Source organism: Crocodylus siamensis, chromosome 4 (genome assembly GCF_052110815.1).
Source record: "Crocodylus siamensis isolate JL-2025a chromosome 4, ASM5211081v1, whole genome shotgun sequence".
NCBI classification, from domain to species: Eukaryota; Metazoa; Chordata; order Crocodylia; family Crocodylidae; genus Crocodylus; species Crocodylus siamensis.
The window spans coordinates 171,250,685-171,269,547 of NC_143398.1; the positions used below are offsets into that span (position 1 = coordinate 171,250,685).

Here is an 18,863-nt window from a genome sequence, read left to right on the forward strand (position 1 = left end):
TTTCCCTATTGTGTTTCTTATGCTACTGAGTTGCTGTGAAATTCTAATGAAATCATACTATGTAGGGGGTATAAAACAGCTATGAAAGGATTTGCCTGCATTACAAAGGGTTTACTGTTGTCGCTCTTGTATACATACACAATGTAAAAAAAAAAACCCAACCCTTTTGTTTGTGAAGGGATGATTAGTTGGGAGAATGTGCTTTGTTAATAGGAAGAAAGTATGAGGAGATTCTAATTTGAGTTAATATCTACACATCGTTTTATGTAACTACTTCACAATGGGGGGCCCTGGCTAATTAGTTTCTCTTAGTTAAAAGGGAAAGTGAAGCACATTTACTTAGGATGTAAATCAATACAGACATCAGATCATTCAGGGAACTATTAAGACGCTGTTTCTTCCCCCCTTTTCACTCATTACATCTTCAGTTTTATGATCACTGCTATACCACAAAGATAGCAAACTCATCCGTTACTTACAGCATTCTCCATTTAATTATTGCTTGAATATTTCATATCAAAGTTGAAACACTGGAAACTTAGTGAAAAAGCATCTTGCATCTGAAACTTGGTGAAAATGCCGTCCCCAGATTTTAAGTTGAATGTTACTGAGTTTCACCTAGAGTCTAGTTTCAATAAGTGAATTAAATAGAAAATTTCTAAGTGCAGAAAGACCAAATCTATATTATTGGGTATTTATTGCAACAAGGTGGCAGATTTATTCTCTTCGTCCTTTCAATTATCCATAAGGTCTCCTTTTAATCAGGAGATTGTAGGTTATTTTTGAGAGATATTGCCCTTTTGTTTTGTTTGTACAGTGCCTAGCACTGTAGGGTAATCTCCAGGAATAAGGCCATAGCAGAATTAGTTTGTTAATCACATTTTAAGCAGTAGTTGAGCTGCACATTCATGGAATTAATGGTGGCAAAAATGGAAAACCAGTCACAAAATTGTAACACAAAAAATGAATGTGTGGCAGGGTTAAGACAGCACTGGAATCTACAACTAGCCCTTGTGAGGTCCCTGGAGGTGCCTAATGATCAGCTGATCATCAGCAGTTTCAGGACAACAATGGTACTCAAACTGGCTCCAGCACAGTTCCTGCCAATTGACAATCAGCTGATTGTTGACTGGCTCCAGGGATTGTGTGGGGGCCAATCTGAGCCCTGGCATGGTCCTGGAGCAAGCTGACAATCAGCTAATTGTCATCATCTAGCTTTTAACTTGCTCTAGCTAAACACCTTAACTCAGGTTTAGTAATAGTAAGTCAGGTGTAGAAATAATTGACAGTGAAGTACTGGAGGCACTGTCAAAACAGTCAAGAAGACTAGATTTTGTGTTATGAATCTGAGTAAGAGATGTATATTTAACTATAATGACTACAGGACTAATGAAACAGTATCTTTTTAATATTCTGACTATTTTTCACCTAGTTTGTTGTATTTTTTAAGCTTACTATATAATCTAGCAAATCACTGAACATCCCAATCAAGTTATATTTGTTTTTGCTTTGATCTTTAACTGAATAATATAGCTCTAGGCCCCTAGCACAACAGTACAGCTCCTAGTTTCTCTTTCACTAAAAAAAAATGTGTCATGTGATATGAAATGATGTACCACACCGTATGCACATTCCTTTTCAAAATCTTAGATCCAGCCATGATGGTAAAGACCCTGAAACCAAAAGTTAGTAGGTAGAGAAAGCAACACTGTTGGCTGGGCCTGTTTGCAACCTGAGAAAAGCCAGAAAACAGTGCCACTCTGACCATGACCCTCTTTTTACTTTCCCTGATATGTTCCCAAAGTTCTGGGAACACACTATGTCAAGGGTGAAGTTACATGTTACACTTAGACCATACTACACTTGTGGAAGGTTAAGGGGCATTCAAATTAGAACATGCTGTGAGTAGTTGTATGTTAAGGGTTAATACTGTTTTTTGCAAGCACAGCTATGACTTGTCACTAGAGGGCTGGCAAGCAGGGGTGTGGCTAAGAGCCAGGACACCTGGATTCTATCATTGCTCTAAGGGGTGGTGTTGGGGGGCTGGGAGCTGTGCATTCTGGGATGCTGGGGGACTCCAAATTTCCCATTTCACCTCTGTGAAGCTGACTGAACTTACCTTAACATGAGTTAGGTAGCATAGCTCACAGTTACCCCTTGCCCGAAGTGGAATAGCTTTTGAGATGCTCAGAGATCATTTAACAATAGTTAACAGGTATTAAGATGCTGACGCTCATATTTTAAGTGAGCTCAGTATGATCTAAGTATAATGTATAACTTCACCCCAATGCTCTGCCAACTAAGAACATAACCTTTCTTGGGAATTTCTCAGTCAGCAAGGTGAATCTAGTTGCTTACACTTTTGTGTCATCAGGGTGTGAACAGACATCACGTTTGGCAACTCCCAAACAATGCAGATGAACCAGTCTGGGGATCTACTCAGATATACAACTGAGTCAGTGTACCACATGAATTACCATTTATGAATCGGATATCATCATGATAGGTCAGTAGTCAGGCAAAATCTGGCCTGTGGGCTGAATCTGGCCCACAAGGCAATTTCATTTGGTCCCTGGCTGCCCACCAGCTAACTGTACACTGCCCAGGCCATGCACCTCACTCCCACCTCTGTGGGTGGAAGGGCCTGGCTCAAGCCAAGCAGGGCTGCTGCTCCCACTGCTGCAGCTGCTGTTGGAGACCCACCCACTCAGCTTCCTGGGTACCCCCTCACTTTGGGCACCGGGTAGGGAAGCAGTGGGGGGAGCTGCAGCTGGGCAGGAATGCAGAGCATGGGGCTAGGGCTGGCAGCAACATGGAGCCCATACCCAGGGTATGGGTGTGAGGGAAGGTGCGGGGGGAGTGTGGGAATCCCCCACGCACTCCCCCCCCATGGCACACAGCCTGTGCTGGCAGCAGCAGCAGGCGGTGGGCGCTTGAGGTGCTCATGGCCAGGGAAGGTGCTGCTGCCTGGCAGTTCGTGGCTCTGGCCATGGTGGCAAGGAGTGCAGCCAGGCTGGCCTGCCTCTATTGTGCAGAACTCCCTATGGTACATGTGCAGCTCCCGGCACTCATGTAGCACCAAGGGAAACTGCACGATGGAGCTGGCTGCCTTTGCTGCTGTCTGCTGTGCAGGTCCTGGAACGCTGACGGACATGGAGGGGAGCCCTACCCCTCGCTTCCTGGAAGTCCCAGGACCTGCATGGCAGGGAGTGGAGAAGGCAGCCAGCTCTATCGTGCAAGTGCACAACTGCTGGGAGCTGCATGTGCACTGTCTGGAGCTCTGTACAATAGAAGTGGACAGGCCTGGCTGTGCTCCTTGCCACCCTGTGCAGCGCTGGCCAGAGCCACGTGCCACTGGGTGGCACTACCTGCATGGGCCACGAGCACCCTGAGTGCTGCTGTTGCCAGTGGCAGGGGCTGTGCAACATGGGGGGAGTATGTGGGAGGTCTTCACCCTGCCTTCACAACCCCCCAGATGTACACAAACCCCAATACACCCTATTGCCCTGCCAACAGATACAACCCCTCACAACCCCCCAACCACCTCCCACCCCCCCACACAATATGCAAGAGTAAGACTTTATTTTTGAGTTATTATTCAACAAGCTCTATATACAGTACACAAACACAAATCATGACAAAAATGTTTTTTGTAATAAAATTAAAATATGTTATAGTAGGAGTTTGACTTTTAGCATATGATTTGTTTTTTATCTGGTTCCAAGATGGCATACATCCCCTCTCAAATGGAGTACTTCCAGGAGGCAAGGGGAGGGACTTCTGATGGCAAAGGTTAGGGGTTAGGGCAGGACCTCAGGTCCCCAGATGCTGATCAAGGGGCGGGGGTCCTGTCAAAGGGTGGAGCTGCCACCCTCCCCACTCCGCATTATCTGAAAACCCCTGCTGGGATACCAGGCTAGATGAAACCACTGGTCTGACCTGATATGGCACTTACGTTTTTTATGTAACTCTGATGCCTATGTTTTTTTTTATAGCATTTCTACAACAACAGTAAAATAGCTGCTATAATTGCAGTAGCTGGAATTGGCAACTACCCACAAATACAAGTAGCGCTCATTTCTCCCATGAGTTCTGAAAGCTTTTACTCGTTAGGTTAAGGAGACATTTACTCCCTTTATGGTTTGAACTTTTTCTGGTAGTTAACAATATGGTGAAATCCTTTTAAGGATTAAGTTAACGTACTGAAAATGAATTTGGGTCCCAAAGGAACAAAGGGCAAGTGTAGTTATATATATATGACAAGCAACCTAACAGCTGTTTGTAGACATATCAACTGGTCTATAGGAAAGGGATAAAATGCTTCTGATTTTATAAAAGACATCAATGTTTCCTGCATTCCCCTTGTATGCAGTTGAATTCAGAGATGTTGGAACTAAAAGTCCCCATACAAAGGGAATATAATATGTGGCATGAAAATGCTTCTCTCACCGTACAGAGGGATTAAATACAAGCAAAAAAAAAAAAAAGATGTGTTTGAAATTTCACCAGTCATTTTGAAAACAAGCAGTGTAGTATATGTCTGATTTATCTTTATTAAACATGACAGTAAAAATTCCTCTGCTATCCTACCAGGCTCTTGCAAAAGCCTTAAGGCCAATGGATCATGGCAAAAACAATCTGCAAACTGCAAAACTGAAAAGAAAAACAGCACTGATATGAAGAGAAAAAAAACAGGTGAAGAAAATGAAAATGCCTCATTTGTTTGCATTTAGAACTCTTGTCATCACCTCTTGCTTATTGAAACAATGGAATACTTTGCTCCTCAATCAGTGCTTACTAATGTTAATGTGAAGGCACAAATAAGCCATTAATCACCTGAAGAAATATTCAGAGGTCTGGTACATGGAAGATAGCTAGAGATATATGAAAAGGGCTCCTACTTAAAGTGAAAGAAATAGAAACATTTTGGGTCTCAACCCATCAATCAGAAAAAGTACCATTTTGCCAGTGCAGTTTTGCTTATTTTTACACTTAACAAAAGCAACTTTTTGTCAATGAAAACAGATAGTTGCATAATGTAATAAGCCTAAATTGTCAAATGGCCCTAGCAGTTCTTTCATTGCTTTGAAAGTTAACAAAATACACATGTACTAATATTTAATCAAGTTTACACTGCAATAGTTTTCACATATTCTCTAAAGCTAAAACTAGAAAATTCTGTCAGATCTAAGGGAACTATCCTTTCTTTGAAGTGGTTTCCCAGGTTCTATAATTGAGGAGTCACTCACTACCAATACTGAATGGTGCAGGATATGCTTCATTTAAGTAGATTAAATCATCTACTTTATTTTTCACCTCCCTCAGTAGTTTGCTTTAACTGACTTGACGCTAGATCACAGACTCAGAGATAGAAGCACTGATCCACATACAAAATAAAAAGAGCCTGCTAATGGACTGCATGATTAAGATCATGAAGCCTGATAGCTTTCTAGCAAATGCCTCCACATTCTGGAGTTACATATCTAATTACTCATTTGCTGCTAAAGTATAGGGTCTAGTCTAACAGCTGGTAAGATTAACAGGGAGTCTTTCTATTGACATTGGATATTGGATTGTGTCCTTTGATACCTAAATTATTATCAGGACAAAAATTCCACATTCTGAATTCAAAATTACCTGAAAAAGCTGCTCAGCCTAAATCAAATACTGTATGGAGTAAGATACATTATTTCCCTATCATACTAACATCACCAAACATGTAAAAAAAAACAAAACAAAAAACCCAGTAAGAATATCAGAAATCACAGAAAACATATTAAAACTATGAGTGCAATGTAATTATATAATAGCTGTTTTCCTGTTACTGCTAGTACAAATAATGTAAATATTCTTCCTTAAGTGTTATTCACACTATTCTTACATTAAACATTCAACAAAACACTTAAGCATGTACATACCTTTAAATTTGTAATCCTGCTGAAGCCTTTAAAACTAATACGCTTTACTCATTTGTGGCCTAAGGACTAGAATCAAAACCTACCAAAGTCAGTGAAGCCAATATTTTAAAAAATGACTGCTGATTTTGGACATCTGGTTTTTAGGGAGCCCAGTCTGAGAGATCTCTGAGTGGTTTATATTTTAAAATGTTGAGCATGTGGAATATCTGAAAATTAGTCCCTATTTGTCTCAGGCTGAGCATCCAAAAATGGAAGCGTTCAAAATCACTCTTGGAAAATAAAAAACAACTCCCCATTATCGCTGCTGGATTTTGAACCTAGGCGTAACTGATCCTATCTAAACTATTTAAGAAATATATTCTGCTTATGTACTTAGAATACTCTCTCATGTTTAACCACTGTGTCACTCAGCAGCTAGGTAATAAGGATTTTTTGGTGAATAAACAACCCTGAGGCATTGAAACCTTTTTTTTTTTTTAATTTAGGCTTATCTGAGCTTGTTTATATGCATTTTCTGATATGAAAGAAAACTAGCTAAAACGCTTTATGAGGTGATGTTGGTTGAAAGGATAAAATCCCCATAAACTTTTAGCCCATGGCAGTAACCCAAGAACCTGGAGGCCCTACTAACCAGTTTGAATATAAAAAGAAACAAGTCAAAGAACATGAATTGGATATAACATAAGTAAACATAAAGAAACAATTTCAGTTTAAACATTTGTAAATTCTTCCTACATAAAATTGCTTTGGCTACAAAGCATGCATTTCTATGCACCAAAACCAATGCAAGCATAGATTGGATTCTTTATTTTAAGGTGCCACTTTCTAATACTGGCTTAAAAATCTAGTGGCTAGAAATAGTTCAGATATTTTGAGGGGTTTTTTTGGAGAACAAATACAGTTTTGTATAAACAGAGATATTCCATGGAGGCAGTTCTGCTGAAGCTTTTTCTTTATTGACAAAACCATTTAAAGAATAACATTTTCATGTTGTTTCATTTCACTCCTTCATAAACAACACCACAATGAAAATCTTTAGTTCAAAATGAAATGGAATTTTTCATTCAGATTTAGGGGGGTTTTTTTCATTTTTTTCTGTGAAAAATGTAAAAATCACCATTTAATTAACTTCAGCCTCAGCAAAAATGGGCCTATTATGGCCAGATGACTTCCAAATTAAGAAGCAAGTTGTTTGTTTACCTGGCTACTGAGGATGCCCTATACACCCTCCAATTTGTATATTTGACCAAACTGGTTAGTACACCACTGCTATGGCAAATGGGGAAGGATCTTAGGTAGAAAATGGAAAGATGGTGGATGTTACCTAGCATATTGTGGTAAAGTGGACTGGCGTGTCCATGGATAGTAAATGCAGTCATGACTAGCGGGACCTCTACACCTGCAGGCAATTACAGAACAGAAAATATCATTCACCATTCACAGGAACATGCACACACATGCACCCTTGCCCACACATGGAATATGGAAGGAAAACAAGGGGAGTGATCACTTAGAAAGTACCTATCCATCAGGCCGATGCAGTCCTCAATACGTGGACCTATGCACCTGCAGTAAATATAATTTGAAAAACAGGGGAAGAAAGAAAGAGAAAGTTCTGTTATTTACAGACAGAAAAAAAGGAATCCCGTCCCCACCCCCATGTGCCACACTCTTAATTATAATTCTCAAAAGAAACCCAAGTCACCATGAAATTACAGTTTGTGACACAAAGTGCAGACTGAAGAGAACAATAATAGCAGCACAAATAACATTCCTAGGTTGGATCGGTCTTGTCTTGAACAATACTTAAGGCAGGTTTCACCTGCTTACGTGGGAGGCCTGACAATGTAGTAGCTTTTTTTGGACATTGTTTAAAACATCAAACCAGTGATTACTGAGCAAAAGCTGTTTTTCATTTACATTGCTTACGATCTATAGGAGCTATGTGGAGAAGTTGGTTTTATTGTTATTATTATTCTTCATACTGTACCTTACACATATTCAGGGACATTGAAGAAACCTTTTGGGGCCCTGTCATCCCCTCCAATCCTGGAACTGGAGGAGATTAGATCATGGTGGAAATGGACAGGGCATGAGAGGGACTACTACTTCTTGTTTTGTAGCTTCATCTTTCCTAAATGCCAAAGCCAATGAAAAAGAAAGCTTGCCAAAGGTGGCAAGAATGACGGAATGACTTTCCATGAAATCATCTCACACCAAATCCATTGGTCTCTATCAGCAATGGACGTTGTGGCACTTCCTTCTTTAGCCCCAGAGGATCCAGTCCAAGTACAGTGGCCAGAAAGGGAAGACTGGCTTTATTAGAATCATGCTTTGAAGAGTGTCAGAGAAGCTTGGTGGGATCAGGAGGGGTGAACCTTATGGCAAGTCAGTTATAGTTCAAAACGGTGACCAAGATTTTCAGCAGGAGGTGAATAGGTCTAAGTCCATAAACAACCAGATCTTTGTAAGTGCTGAACATCCAGCAGCTTTTAATGAAACTACTGGGAGCTTTCGAGTTCTTCGCACTTATGAAAATCAGTTTCTTTAGGCCTTTAACATAAACACTGAAACGTTTTAAGAACTACGGCCACTATGCCCATTGACTATAGTTCAGGTCACTGTATTTTTTCCAGTATCAGCTTTCACTGATGCACTTTAATTTAGGCTGGGATTTTCAAAGGGCCAAGAGGAAATGCATGCCTAATATTTCTCTTTAATCCAAATGTTTCAGTGCATTTTTGATAAAAGCAGATTCCATACAGATTTGAAAGACTTCAAATATGCCCTCATGATAGCGTGACTCCATTTCACCATCATTTGCCTTTCATTAACTCGTGTTGCATTTAAAATAACAATACTAATGATCCATTTGTCTTAAATTTAAATTAACTGACTTCTAAGTTTAATGAATTGTCTTTGGCAAGAGCAGCATAAGATCATATCCTGGCTCTTGTTTGTTTACTTATATTCTTACATTTGCATAAAATGCCAGTACAGACTAACAGAAATGGATCGTAAAAGCTGCTTCAAAAAATGAACTCAGGCAGCATTATACACAAGGATAGAACAGATATATTCTGTGCTTCAGCGACAAGACATTGTATAGTAGATGGCATGGATTTAAATACAGTTCATGGAATATAACATAGAGAAATGTTGACATGCATTGAAAGTTTAGCTCACTTTGACTTCAAGGGTTTGTATTCTGATTTAGTGTCAGCCATATCTGTAACATTTCTTCCTTACGTGGCACTCTCAGCAGTTCCTAGAAAGCCAGTTCAGTAATAAATGGGGCTAAAACGTTGTTCAGAGCTTCTGTTCTCTAGCATGTCAAAAGAAGCTGAGTTCAGTCTTGCAATAAATAAATAATAATAATAATAATAATAATAAAATAGAAAGCCATTTTGAAATTAGGGACCTGAGAACCGTTACTAGTTCACATAACTGGCAGGCTAACATAAAGAAGAGCCAATTTTCTTGGGGTTATTTTACCTCTCTGCTTCATTTATTTTCTTTGGCTTCTGATGAATAGGATTTGAACCCAGGAAGACCCTTTTGTTGGCCTTTTGGATCTTACCTGTGCCTAGAAAGAAATCGGCTTTTAGTTGTATAATATCCTTGTCTGGTGGATTTCCCAGTTCCACATAAAACTCCAGGTATGGACCTATTTTGCCATGCTTACTATCGCTGAATAGTTCCTTTTACCTCAAGTCTATATAAATAAGAAAGTCAATATATCTCAGAAATAAGGGACAACACACTGTGAGCAAGGATAGCAAATGTTGGCCTTCAGTAACTTTATTCAGAATATTCTAATTTTCAGTATGAAATTCCATTCATTTCTATTCTAGAAAGACTGCCTTGGTTTCAGATTTTTCCAGAAAGGTTTTAACAAATACAGGACACATAAGAGAATAAGCATAATGATGGCATAGGGTACTTCACTCACACCCAGAATCATCATCTCTGAGGCATTTGGGATCTGGATGCTATTTCTCTTTGCAGCCTCTCCCTGTAAATAAATTGGTTAATTGATAAATATATTTGTTTGTTAATCAGGTAACTGTAGGTAAAGAAATGTTTAAAGAAATAGTGTATTTGGAAACGAACACAGGGTTTAAGGTTTCTGAAAGAAATGAATAGGTTAATACAATATGAAAATAGAAACAACTGTCCTTTCCTAGAGCTATCTTTTTTCTAAACTCTCTTAGGAACAAAGAAATACGACTGAGAGGCAAGTCTTTTGCCACTCCCAATACACAGAATGTCATTTTCTTGTCAAATATCATGCAATGAACAATTTATCATCCCCGTATGTCACAACACCAAAAGAAAAAAAAATCAAACAGAAAAAACTCTGATTATAAAATTACTTAAACCAATCCATTCAAAGACAGGAATTTCCCATAGAGGGTGACAATATGGTCCCCAAATCTGGATACGTCTGTGAAGAAAGGTCCTGATCCTACATTCATATCTTCACAAGCAGTGTGATGCTTACACCAAATTGCTGTGACATCAATAGGGGTATGAATGGACATAATGGGCCCAGCCATTTATTTCTGGCTGCTGAGTTAAGGCTTCAAGTTTATCTGAACTAAGGAAAACATATTTAAAGATGAGGGAGTTAGATTAAGAAGTGGAAAGGATCTATACACACAAGGGCTTTGAGTCCCCTGTTCCTCAGAGAGAAAAGATCTATAACAACTAGCAGTAGCTGGAGCTGGTAAAAATAGCAAGAGGTGGCTGGGCAAATGGAAACAAGGGAGTAGCCATTCTCACAGTCAAAATCACTGCTCAAGGCACTCTCCTGAAAGCTTGCAAATTTGGGAAAGGAAATGCTTTTGCCTTCCTGAGTTTGGACCATATGAGGGTACAGTACTCCTTGTGAAATATGTAGAAAAATAAGAAAATTAGGTTCAATGAAAAATGCACAAGATTTTCCTCTTGCAAAGCTCAGAAATAGAGAGAGCTACATGTGCTGCAGGACTGAAAAGTTAAACTAAAGCATAAGCCAACTGCAGACACTGTTCTATGCTGCACCAATAACTACAATCAGCAGAGGACCCCTGGGAGCCTAGAGCACAGGGATGCTCTCAATTAGATTGAAAACACTGATGTTTGTGGAGTGCTTAGACCTACAGAGCCCTGAGCTATTGGTGGGGCTACTCAGCCCAACTCTATTGAAATAATTTATCATAATAAAACAACAACTGTTACTTATTACAAAGCAGTTTGGTTTTGTAATTTGCTCCTCTCCTTTATTTGACATCACATCAGCTTATTGCTTCCGAGGTCATACTGTTCATTTTGACCTGAGAAATGTTTCATACTCAAAGTTCTGGAGTGAAAGGACTGCATCCCCTTTGCCAGCTGAATATGTTCCAGTAGAGAACCATGTCTTTTTTTACTCTCAGTTAGGAGGGATAGGCCTGGGGCGATGCTTAGGAAATTTCCTTTACAAGATTAGCAGTGCAAATGACTTTCGTTGGCAAGTGGAGCTGTCCGGTGAGACTTTCTGTCCCGCTCTCCTGATGAAGACACTGATCATCACACCCTTTCTCCATCTTTTAGTTTTATTTCTGTGGAAACATTCCACTTGGGATAGTTGACTAGGAAGATGTGCCAAGAGCCTTCAGAGCTCTCATGAACTAAACAAGATTGCTGTCTCATGTGCTTCAGAATGGCTCCAAATTGGCTTCAGATAACCGATGTACTTTTACAGGGCTGCTATGCCAATAGCACGGGAAGCATCCAAATACACCTACTAAGTCACTCCTAGATAGTTCTCTTGCTCAGTGTAAGAAGATTAAATGGGCTGGATAATGTTATGACCATTAATAGTATTTGTAATTATACCTGCTAAGATGGGGTAATCAAATCTCACGCTTCAGTGGGTAAACTGATCACCAGCAGTTGCCATGGAGACATTTGTTGGGTTCTTTATGGGCAAGAGGTGAGAGGGGATGTTTGCCTTCCTCTGCAACATCAGAGGTTGGTTACAGCTAGAAACAATAAACAAGATTTGATGGTCTGTTTTGGCAAATATCCTGATCCTAAAAGAGCAGTGCTACAGGAGTGATAATATGCTGCATGCAATTTGGTACTCTGCAGCAGCTCAACACTTTTTGACAGATACTTTTGCTGTACTGCTGGGGTGTCAGCTTTGTTCCAGCAATTGATCTAGGAAGCCAAATAAAAGACATACTAGACGGAGTATGATGTAATTTCTTTAAATCAATTCAGTAGTGGGCCAAATATCCAGACAGCAATCCCATCACTACTTTAGTCCTTCCTATCTTCCCTACCTCCCTCCTTTTTCAGGAGTCATGCTGAGAATGTGAGAATTTAAACACTCATTTCTAAGAGGAAGGCTGTGAACCTGGAAAATTGTGGATTGAATGGAGAGGGTGAAGGGTAGGGGCAGGCAGGGAGAAGAAACTAAATGATTCCTTTTCTCTCTCCAGGCTCATTCAGTGTGAGCCTGATAATGTTGGCAAGACGATGGACGATGCATAAAAACAGACATCTGGGGCATTCACTATGACCATCACAGTTTAACATAAGTGACAGAAGAACATTTTAGATGGCATAAAATGTATGTAGAAATATTAGAATGGAACATTTGAGATCATCCAGATTTTTCAGAGGGCTGATAAGAGATGTTTTCCACTAACCAGACTTTTTTAGTCAAAGGCCAGGGGTTTCTAACTCTTAATTTCAGGGTCTATTACAAGGGGATTATAGCTGTGTAGGAATAGCATTTAACTAGCCAAAGATATACCACTTTCTTTAAAAGCCAACTGTACTTCTTCGGGCATTAGTGAGACGGTATAGAGGAGAGGCCTTTAGTGCTTTCCCTCCTGGTGTCTGTCATTTGTCAGAGGACTGGCAAATACTGGCAATGTGAGATGTTCATTTCTCTAATAGGCAGTAACATAAAAATGCAGCTGCATAAGGGGAAACCTAACATTAACATAAAAATGACAACATTAAAAAGTCACCAAATATGTGGTGACTTAAGGACTCCCTTTAGCTAGGAGCAGTCAAGTACATATTTAAACTTAAGATCCTCTTGCGTAAGGCCCTGTTATGTCTCACTGCTACCCACCTGCCCCTTAATATTTGTTTGAGAGGTTTAGGAACATCTGTCAGCCATCCACCACCAAATGCAACCAGGAGTAAAATCTCCATTTTCCCTTTTCTTGGCTATGCTCTGGCCATGAGAGGGAACATTTGGGCAGGACATGAGGAAGCAGAAAGTAGAAACACTCATTGCTACTGTCTATTAGCTGGTCCAGGTGGGAGTAAGCTGCTCCACAAAAAAAGAAGCATTAACGTACCAATTATCTTACTCATCCTTCCAAAATGATAGGGCACTGGGCAGGAACAGGTTGGGGAAGAGATGACTCTTTGGTCTGTTCATGGGCCAATGAAGCTCAGCACTTAGGGTAGACTGTAAAGGTAGACTCTACCCGTAGTTGGGCTTGTAGAATTTTACAGAAGGATATTTCCATTCTCCATTCAAACCAGCATTAGAAACCCTACTTCTAAGGTAAATTTTCTCTTTGTACTGTTTCCTGTTCTACTCTTCTATAGTATGAACACTTTTTTTCTTACATAACTCTGATTTTAAAAAGGCGGAGAGGAAGACAAATCCGCAACATATCCTGCCTGTGTCTCTGCTATCTCACTTTCATTTCCCTAATGGCTCTATTGTAATTAGATTTGCAAAAACAGCAAAAGGTCTCATTTTGAATGGCAACAGCTGTTGACATCAACATTATATTGAATAATTTACTGGCTTAATTTTAGCTGCTAAACAAGAAAAGCCTCTCGTGGATGATTATTTCACTGGATGAAGTTTTCTTGCTCTTCCTCTGCCTTGGACATAACCTATTGTCACATCATAAAGAACATTTTTAGCTCAAGTGGCCCATGCAGACTGATAACTGTTTATTTCACTAAAGTTGCTGAGCTGCAGAGTTTTTTTTAATGACTATTCCCACCTTTGAAGCCTTCGTTTCAGTCAGTGAGAATTCAGCACTTTCAAAACATGTTGAATACGGGGGACTATCCAAGAAACTTCCTGAGAAAATGCCTTGAGTTCTGTCCTGTATCCCATTAATGCCAGTGGTATTTGAATAGCGTTTTACTAAAGTCCTCTGGCACCAGGTTCTTCCCTCCTGCCTCTGCCCAACAATACCTCATATACTACCTGGTCCTCCAATTGGTTCAGAAACCTCATTGAGATATGGGCAATTATTTGTCAGACATGCTGGCCTATATTTTCAAAAGACAACAATGATTCGGGGTGGCTAACCTTTCTAAATACCTTGGAGTGGCCTCATTCAGAAAGAATTGAGTGCTTAGAAAGATCCAATAACACTGGATCTTGACAGATCTATATTCTGTTCCTGGCTCTGATGAAACTTTGCAATAATCCAAGGTGAGTCACTTAATCTCCTTTTTCCTCAGTTCTTGTTTGCAAAATGGAAATAGTAATGCTTCCTTGCCTCTCAGGAATGCTGCAAGAATGAATCCATGAGTGCCAGGGGGTGGCAATGACGACCAGGTGAAAAAGTCTGTAAACAAATATCAAACAACAACTGCTTGCTTTCCTGTTTCCATGCAAGCACTATTAGAAATGCTTTCCACACCAGCGGAAGTTATTAGGATGGCCAAGGAGCCCTTAGGTAAAGAACCATTTCAAATAGATTGTGAAGTTTGGTGTTGAGCCTGGTCCTCTGATAACCTGCTGAATGTTAACAACTTGGTCTTGGCTGTAGGGAGAGATCTAAAATCAAGGGGTTACCATATTGCTTTGTATACATGCTGTTTCAAGAAAGAACTCTTTTCTGAACCAATCACAACATCATTTAACATAAATATTACAAGGAATGCTTGCTATATGTGGAACTGAAACTTACCCTTGGGTACAGTTCGGATGACAAGGATGGCATTCACGGTCCTCATCAGCATATTTGAAAATGAAGCTGTTTGCTCCCTGCAAACCATCAGGGCACTTTTCTACACAGTTTGGCCCATCCTTAAAATGGAAACACTTGGTGCAATGGTCTGGCCCCTGGAAAGAATGAAAAAAAGGCAGTGCATTGAATATATTCTGCTTTTGAATTACTGTACAAGGGATGCTGGCTGTATACTGGGCACTATCTGCTCAAAGATAGAGGAGTACATTTTCAGCATAGAGAATACAGAATTAGCTGGGTGATTCCAATTATCATTAATGAAAGTCACACAGCTAAATCTCCATGCTCTGTACTGAAAACATACACAGGAGAGATTACCATTAGAGTGCTGTTTTTGTAGTATTACCTGTGATTTGATTTGGATACTTTGGATGGATGAACCTTATTGGGCTTCTTGCCCACTTTCATTTGTCCTGAACTTTCTTGTTCCACCGCTCAATATTAAACATAGCTGCAAAGTGGTTATAATGGCTCCTCAGTGAGATCAACTTCTTTGTATCTCAGAATTATTTCTGTGCAGAATTTTACCTGTGGTTTCTAGTTTCAGCAATACCAAAGAGCTGTTGAGCTTCTTCAGATTATTACTCCATAGAGACTTGAAGTTTGACACTGAAGTCAAGACTATCATAGAATTTAAAAGCAGCCAGGCCCAGAATGAGTTGGACACAACTGTGCAAAATGCTGTCAGCTGTCTCCAGTGGATAACACTATATGATGCAGAGACAATGCTTTTGAAACAGTTTGCTGAAAATTAAAATATCCAACTATGTTAGATAGTTGGGGCTTCAATGCTCTGCATGAATAAATTTCATGAAGTTGTGATTCTCAGCTGGGGTTCTGCAGCACCCTGGGATGCTGTGAGATCATCTGAAGGGTGCTGTGGTGTGCAAGGAGGTAGGCACAGGCTTGTCCTTGCCTGCCCTTCCTACCTCAGCCCCTGCACGCAGAGGTAAGCACTGCAATTTCAATTCATAAAGGTTATGGAGGTGTGCCTCAAGTCTAAAAAGGTTTCGAGTCACTTGCATAAAGTATAACAAAAAACTAATAATAGTAGTGATAGGAATCATTCATGCAGAACGTTTTAAAATCAGTAGCTAAATTACGTAAAAGATTTTAAGGCAAATCCTCCTACCATATTTATAGCCACAAAAGTCCAAAATAAATTCTGTTCTTAAACTAAGTGAGGGATTATATCTACTCATTATGGGGATTCCCACCTTTTATTTGGGTTATGCACAGAAAAAAAAAATATTGGAATCATCTCACTTTGCTCACTATTCAAAAGCAACTAGTGAGGCTCATCCACTATTATAATGGGGCCAGAAGCACTTCATACTGTTTTTAAGATGGACACTAGGAATTCCGTATCGAGCTAGGTCATTTGGATACAGAAAACACAACTGCTTGAGCTACAATGATTATAATATGATGGGAGGTATGGAGGGGAACAAGACTTGACTGACTATAAATGGGGGGGGCGGGGAACTAGCAGTGAGAAAAGGTGATATTTAAATGACAGCTGAGTAGTCTCTCTGTTTCAAAAATGAATGTGCAAAGCACAAAATTGTACAAGCAAAATAAATTATATAGGCTTCTAGCACTGAGATTACACAACATCTCTAAGAATGGAGAGATTACCATATTTTTATTTTCTTAAGCATTTGAGAATCTGATTCAAGATACGTTTCACTCTGGACATGTGTGCCAAACAAAATTTTGCCAACGCGTGCAGAAAAAAATGTGTTCAACCTGTTGTCTATAGAAATCAATAAATGAGCATTAAGAGCGTGGTGAGTGCAGAAAGAGAGAATAATGATATCAAAGTTTGCTTTTTCTATTATTTCATTTTTTTATTCCCAAGTTTCTATTGGCCTGCAAAATTTCTTTTGCTTGTCACCATTTACTAGTAATGCATTTAAAATGGTTGCAAGTGATGATCCTTAAAGTCCTCTTAAACAAAAACAGCTATTTATAAATAACTATTTAAGCTGGCATGCACTTAACCAAGTTACAGAGATACAAGGCATTTATGTTGTGCTTACTGGTCCATAGCACGTGATCATGTTGTCTTCCATCTTCTCACACTGGGGATCACATTCCATGCAGACAGAACCATTTGCAAACTCTCGAAATTCACTAGGGAAACATGTCGTTTAGGTTAGTGCTGGGGGAAAAATCAGACTGCAATTGATTTAAACATAATTGCTGCCAGTCCCTCAGCTGGTGTAAATCAATGTGGTTTCATTAACTTCAATGGAGCTATGCCAATTTACACCAGGTGTAGACTGGGCCCATTAAATGTACCATTCTTTGCTGTATGCCCTAGTGACAAGTCAAGCAGTACACTTCTCCATGCAAAAAACTATCAAGGTGTTTTTTTCTTTCTATTCAGAAGTAAGGATACCATCAGAGAGAGATATGAACTGCAGCTAGCTGAGTTTTCCTCTTTGTCTATGGGATCACTTCTCCCCACCCCGACCCCTTAAATTAAGAAATGCATTTGTTGCACACAAAACTTCTCATCACACAGGAGAGCATTTCAGATGTATTGATCTCAGCGGTGCCATTTCTGCTACTTTTAATTAAGTTTGTGTTCAGCAGTCCCATTACATCCCATACTTTCCAAAAGTCCTCTGAGAGAGGACACAAAGGGGCTCTAGCAACTTAATGCCACTGGAACTGAAGTACAAGACAAATATGCTATGACTTTCCATCAAATTTTATTCTTTAAACAATTTTTATTTTATTAAACAAAAACCATTCATATCACAAATTTCCTAAGAATCATTTTATTTGCACATAGCACACATCTGCAAAAGTACCACTTCCACTTTCTAATGCTTGTGATTTTTTTTTAAATTTGTTTTTAAATGAATGTCTGGCAAGTCATCATACAGCCTATTGCCTTCAGATATCCAATGTGTGCAAGTGCATAAAGAAGTTAAAAACAATACATTTGTGGAGTTTGTTGATAGCAGTGGAGCCATGTCATGTTCTACCTGCTGAGGTGAGGACCTTTATATCTATTTTATTGACCAAATACAATGTACCACTGACACTCCTATTGTGGCACTCCAGTTAACTGACTGCAATAAAGAATCTACAGAAGATTTTCACTGAAAAGTAGTCTCAGGCTCCTTTAACTCTGGTGCCAAAATTCTTCATGGTAAGCAATACACCTCTGAGAGAGGACACAAAGGGACTCTAGCAACTTAATGCCACTGGAACTGAAGTACAAGACAAATATGCAGGACCTTCACTACACAATTCCAGTCTCCACCAAATCCCCCAAGAGTTGCATACCTTTTGAATTATTGGGAGAGAAGACTGAATCCCTGCCCTCAGTGCAAGAGGGTGTTTTGATTATGACAACCCCTACATTGCAATGTGATCAAAATACAATGCTTAACTAACAATGCTGCTGAGTCATGGTTGATGTGGGAACCAGAGGCCAAATTCTGCAGTATAAGTTGATACAAATATATCCTAGTGTACATGAGAATGCAACTTGAGCTTCTACTTCAATAACTTGATGAGGTGATACTCCCCCTTTATGCGGCACTGATCAGGCTGCAGCTGGAGTAGTGCATCCAGTTCTGGGTGCCGCACTTCAAGAGGGATGTGGACAACATGGAGAGGGTCCAGAGGAGGGCCACTCGCATGATCAGGGGGCAGCAGGGCAGGTCCTACGAGGAGAGGCTACGGGACCTGAACCTGTTCAGCCTCCACGAGAGAAGGCTGAGGGGGGATCTAGTGGCCTGTTACAAACTAGTCAGAGGGGACCAGCAGGCATTGGGGGAGTCCCTGTTCCCCCGAGCACTATCAGGAGTGACCAGGAATAACGGTCACAAGCTGGCAGAGGGTAGGTTTAGGTTAGATATCAGGAGGCGCTACTTCACTGCCAGGGTGGCTAGGATCTGGAACCAACTTCCAAGAGAAGTGGTGCAGGCTC

General features: G+C 40.0%; 1 protein-coding gene across 8 annotated transcripts in view; it reads right to left on the reverse strand.

The window, feature by feature from the left end:
* The window catches only part of ERBB4 (erb-b2 receptor tyrosine kinase 4), a 1,162,978-nt gene that overhangs the window by 248,003 nt on the left and 896,112 nt on the right, over positions 1–18,863 (reverse strand). For 5 of the 8 annotated variants that reach the window (XM_090044919.1, XM_090044916.1, XM_090044918.1 and 2 more), the window contains exons 14-16: positions 16,954–17,047; positions 14,852–15,006; positions 7,243–7,317 (exon numbers count right to left, since the gene is read on the reverse strand). In XM_090044919.1, the coding sequence (XP_089901045.1) occupies positions 7,243–7,317; positions 14,852–15,006; positions 16,954–17,047 (324 nt within the window). Of the gene's footprint in view, positions 1–7,242; positions 7,318–7,439; positions 7,485–14,851; positions 15,007–16,953; positions 17,048–18,863 lie in introns of all 8 variants that reach the window. The other 3 variants (XM_090044920.1, XM_090044917.1, XM_090044913.1) reach the window with 2 other exon arrangements.